At 36.2% G+C, this 5,844-nt stretch overlaps 1 protein-coding gene across 3 annotated transcripts in view; it reads right to left on the reverse strand.

The window, feature by feature from the left end:
• Positions 1-4,054: 4,054 nt before the first annotated feature.
• ANAPC10 (anaphase promoting complex subunit 10) overlaps positions 4,055-5,844 on the reverse strand; it is an 87,720-nt gene continuing 85,930 nt past the window's right edge. For 2 of the 3 annotated variants that reach the window (XM_006169495.3, XM_006169493.3), the window contains exon 5: positions 4,055-4,418. In XM_006169495.3, coding sequence (XP_006169557.1) covers positions 4,188-4,418 — 231 coding nt within the window. In that variant the 3' untranslated portion in view covers positions 4,055-4,187. The remainder of the gene's footprint in view (positions 4,419-5,844) is intronic. The other variant, XM_006169494.3, reaches the window with a different exon arrangement.

Here is a 5,844-nt window from a genome sequence, read left to right on the forward strand (position 1 = left end):
CATCTTAATCCATACTAAATTATGATGTCTAAAAGAATAGAAAGCACTGTGAGTAAAACGATTTTTCAAGACGTGTGTGTGTTTTAATCATTGAACACTTTCAAACTAGAGTAAACATATAAAACATCGCTTGGTTCTGAATACTCAAATCATCTGTTTCAAATTAATTGCTGTTATTCATATAAAAATAGGAACAATCTGGATTCAAAAATAGGCTTGAAAAGTGAACAGCGAGCTAATATTACCGATACTTTCTTTTCACATTCTACCTCCTCTATAATGTCTTCTTTAGCTTCATCTTTACCTTCATGAATAGGAAGTGTAACCTCCCTTCTCCTCTACATTCTCATTTTACCACTCTTACTCTCTGATTTGGCTGGTTTAGAGCTTTGCTATTTTCTCTAGCAGACTACAGGCAACTGGAAAGCAATGTCTGGATCATATTTATGTTGCTTTCATTTTTACACGTAATTTAACACTCAGTATCTATACACACACAAAAAAATCAGTTGAATGAATTAGTCCTTTTAGAGTTCTGTATTTACTAGTGCTCACTGACGGTTGTATTTTTAAATTCCACAATTTTTTACATAGAGTTCCTTGTGACAATATTTCCTCAGTTAATAAGCTGATGTTGAAAGTGTCTTACACCTAGATTATATGCAACATTAAAATTTTTAATCTTATAATTGCAGTTTGCCCAATACTCAAAACCATTGATTATAAATGAATGGGTGAATTTTCTGTTGCTACTTTCTTAAAATGGCTTTCCCAATCTTAGTTCTTTTATACTTAGGCCCTACACAGTAACAAGTTACTTCAAATTTAGCATTTTTTGGGTGATTCTTATTTGAAACAGGTAGAATTTAATTTTTATTAAATATAATTCAAATATAATATAGTACATATTCAAAGTCTATCGTTCAATGAGTTTGGCATATGTATATACATTCCTGTAGAAAGAAATATTACTACAATTAGGACGATGTCATCTCCCCAAATAATCTGTTCTTACTTCCCTTACTTCCCCCCAATTCCTATCCTACACAATCATTGATCACTTTAATTTCTATTTTCTAGAATTTTATAAAAAATGAAATGGAATAATATGCATGCATTTTTTTCCTATGGCTTTTTTTTCTCTTAATTGTTTTGGAAAGGTGTCCATGTTGTTGCGTGTATCAACAGTTCGTTTTTGGTGCTGAGTAGTATTTCATCGCATGGATATACCACAATTTGTTTATACATTCTTCTGTTGATCAACATTTGGGCTGTTTCTAGTTCTGAGGTATTAAGAGTAAAGTAGCTGTGAACCTTCACATAGAACATTCCAGTGTTTAAATGGACACATGCTTCCTTTTCTCTTGGGTAAATCTAAGAGTGGAATGGCTGGGTCACATAGTAGGTACATGTTTAACTTCTAAACTGTTGTCTAAACTGTTTTCCAAAGTGATGATACATTCATTACTTTGGCACCCAACAGTGTGAGGTCTAGGTTCTCTACATTTTTACCAATATTCAGAATCAGGCTTTTTTTCTTTAGTTTATTTCTTCTGTGAGCAAGAGACACACACAGAGAGAAGGAGAGACAGGAAGAGAGTGAAAACTTCCAACAGGGTCTTTTTTTTTTTTTTTTTTTTGAGGAGTTTTTGTTTGTTTGTTTGTTTTTTTGCTATAGGGCACGTGCCCTCACCAGACAGAGAGAAGAAATCACCGCCCCCCCCCAATCCTGGGGGATGGCCATGCCGCAATCCCTTCTCCTCTGTTCTCTTCTCAGGATCTTGGGCACGTACGCATGCACACGTGCCTGGCGCGAAGTTTTAAGCCACCAGGTCTGGGACGCGAACCACAGACAACTACATGGGAGTGCAGTAACATAGCCACTACGCAAACTGCTGGTCCCAAAACCTCCAACAGGGTCTTGACACCATAATCCACCCTTCAGCCAGCCCTCAATCGTGGGCATGCCTGGCTTACTCAGGGAGGTCTCTGGTTGTGAACCCAGAAGTTTCCAAAGTGGGTCAGCCTTGCAGAACATTGTTTCACAACTGCCCCACTCTCCAGACCCTGGAAAAAAATTTTAAATTACTGTTACTCTCGTGGCTGTGTAGTGGTATCTCATTATATGTTTTTGTGTTTCACCACTGTCTTATAAAAGTGAGCATCTTTTCACAGGCTTCTTGGCCAATCACGTATGTACCTTGGCAAAATGACTAAGTCTTTGGCTTATTTTTTAATTGGATTGATTTTCTTCTTACTGTTTGAGTTGTAAGAGTTCTTTATATATTCTACATACAACACTTTGATAAAAATATTTGCCTTTTTAAAAGTTAAAAGAAGGCTGGCCCTGGAGGTCAGTGGCTGTGGAGTCAGATCCCATATGGCTAACCGCACTAAAAATATTTGCTTTTTTAAAAGTTAAAAGAAGGCTGGTCCTGTAGGTCAGTGACTGTGGAGTCAGATCCCATATGGCTAACCGCAGTTTGAATCCCAGCCCTGGTAGCTTATAAAAATAATGCTGGGTGCATGTTCGAGTTGGGACTTGAACTATGGTCAGCCATGTGGGATACAGTTCCCTTAACTACTTGGCTACAGGGCCATTCAAAATTGACTCTTTATTTTTTTTTTTTTTTTTTACTTTTTAAATATTCCAGAGGGAATGTGTGCTTGCTGGAGACAGAGAGTTACAGGAAAAGCAAGAAAGTGCCTCCCATAGGATATGGTCATGATGTAATTCCTTCTCCATTTCTTCATCCTTTTGAGATTTTGGATATACACATACATATGCCCAGAATGTTCCTCCGGATCCAGGACTCAATACATGTAGTTGGCCATGTGGGATCCAGCCAGCCTAACCGCCAGGCTCCAGGCTGGTCCAAATCTCTGTTTCTTTTTCATTCCCCCCCCAACCCCTCCTCCAGTTTTTGCTACAGAGTACAGCAACCCTTACCCCTCCTCTAGTTTTTGCTACAGAGTACAGCATTTGCCAGAGACACATGGGAGGTGGGGAAGGGGTGGAGTGAGAAATCACTCCCCTTGGGGGATAACCATGCTTCATTCCTTTCTCCTCCACTCTCTTCTCAGGATTTTGAACATGTACACACATGAGCACCCCACATGATTTTTAGGCTACCAGGTTTGAGACTGAAACCTGTAGTTAACCATGTGGGATCTAGTGCCTTAACCTTCATGCCATCTGCTGGCCCCAAATCTCATTTTAAACAGAAACACATTTTTATGTGTTAAAATATTCTCATATATAAAAAATATTTATTTTTACTATAGGAGACAGAGAGACAGAACATGAGAAATCACTCCCCAGAGGGAATGGCTATGCTGTAATCTCTTCTCCTCCATTCTCCTCTCGGGATCTTGGGCACACACACACATGCACCTGTGGGTCCAGGACTTGAACCAGTTGACTAGGTGGGAGTCCAGTGATGTAACCATTATACCATCTACAGATCCCAAGAATACTTATTTAAAAAAAAAAAATTGCATAGGTTTATCCCCCAGGGAATGCTATAGTGTCAAACACAAATTTGAACCTAATTTTTCTAGAAGTATCACCAGAATTGAGATAAATACAGATTATGTTAACAATCTGTAACATAATATCATCAGGATATAGATAACCCTAGGGTTATAAGTACTGCGTGGAAGACAACATGAGACAACTACATTCCCCAAATTAGACTGGGTCACATCAGACACCTCATGATAAGCTTATTTTGACAGTGTTTTTTAAAAAGATCCAGTATTAAAAGAATAAACTTCTTCTGGGCAGGAAAAAAAATAATTTCAACATATTAAAGATGACATATATTGACAAAACAGTTGAGTTCCAAATATACAATAATCATAGTAGATGATCATTATATGATATAATCTCTTGGTTAATAAACAATTGAAAGTTTCAGTTCAACTGGTTTTCTTTTGATATAAAGAAAAACATAATGATTGGTTCCAAATCCATTTTTAGTAGTGTGAGTATTAATACATGTTAAAGAAAATAGAGATACAATGGCTCCAAGTTGATTTATTTATCAAAGTTACAATAAAATACTTTTAAATGTATACAAACTTGCAAAACAAATGAAACTTTTTTAAAGTAAAAATATCAAATGTAATATTTAATGACAAGATAAAACAAAGATATGTTTAATGATTTCTGTTCTGTGTTAAAGTCACCTTATTGAACGATACATCATGAAATCAATAGTTGTACATCTAGGAAATTTACCAATGGAGCTCTCTTCCACTGGTGTGTATATTTTAATCTGTCTCATGTGGGTGTCTCTTCCATTCTGGTGATTGGCTAGAACAGCAATCTGTATCATGAAAGTACGAGTTGGCTTCTTATGATTATCAGTTAAGGGAACGTGAATCCAACCACTTGGTTCCACCAATTCAAGTTGCTGCCAAGAAAAGAAAAAGATTACGCTTTCACCCAAAATGAACACGATTTATAATAATGAATGCATTCTAAAATTAACTTGTAATGAATATTTTGTCCACTGAGAGAATGACAACATGATAATAACCCTTACCATGATAATAAAACCATGATAATGCCCATTACTGGGCATTTTTACCATGGTCTACTTTCATAGTTGCTAAGCATTATTACATGTACCATCTTAGTAGATAAAATTAAAAAACAGGTTTATGCAGTCCTAATATTTCCAGAAACTCATATGACTTATACACAACATTAGAAGGCACATTGAAGGAACATTTATAGATTTAAAATATGCGATTTTATAAACATATACATTTATATAGGTTGTTTCTTCCATTCATTTATTTATTTTCCACAGGTGATGTGTTTGCCAGAGCTAGCGAGCACACACGCTCAATAGCAAAAATCTCTCTTAAAAAATTAGATTATGCCACTTCTTTGAGGAAATATGATTCTTTTAGTTGTACTGCTAGAAAAATACCTAACATAACCAAGGTAACAACTACAGACATTCTAAGGATGACACTTATTGATGTTCAAATAATAAGTGAGCAAATTTCTATGTGAAACACACACAATCTCAGAAACAAGTAAATTAGGCAATCTCTTTTAAGAATATAGCCCTTTGAGATAGTCCTGTATCTTTTGGCATAAACATAAAATTGCTCAATCTTTAAAAAAATAAAAATCAAGAAGCAAGCATAGTATCTGATATAAGATGTATTCAGTACATGTAAAATGTTTTTACAAAAGTACACACACATAAAACACACTCTCTTCTAGAAAGAAGAATTAGGTATGTATAAATGTGTACAAAGAAAAACCATGCCACTCCAAGCAGGAAAAAAAAATCTAACATTATGCTTCTGCTACATTTTATTTCAAGAACTATGATGAATACATCCAAATTCGTATCAAAATAAGTCAGATTTCATATCAATTACAAAAATGTTAATGAAAAAAAACTCAGTTGTTAAATAAATATCAAGTGTTTTTCCTTGAAAATTGTAAGTGATTTTTCTAGTGCAGAAGATAATCTAAACCTAAAACATCTAGATTTTTAATGTTTTTCAATATGCTATGCTGTGTAAATGCCAAGTAAAATTTTTTAAATGTTTATTTAGAAAGAGAGAGAAGATACCCATGAGGACCTCACCCTACCACAACCTTCTCACTGCCCCAACACACACACAGCCTCACAGCCAGCCTTCTAGCCAGGACCATGGACCATGGATGCACTCAAAGGCATGTCTGATTGCTCATGCTGACCTGGAAACTGAACCCAGGCCTTGCCATATGACTCCAGTATTTTGCAGTGGCGCACACACCCCCCCACCACCACCACCACCACCACTGCCTGCACCACTGTGGCTGGGCCAGGG

Source organism: Tupaia chinensis, unplaced genomic scaffold (genome assembly GCF_000334495.1).
Source record: "Tupaia chinensis unplaced genomic scaffold, TupChi_1.0 Scaffold147069_1, whole genome shotgun sequence".
In the NCBI taxonomy this organism is placed as follows: domain Eukaryota; kingdom Metazoa; phylum Chordata; class Mammalia; order Scandentia; family Tupaiidae; genus Tupaia; species Tupaia belangeri.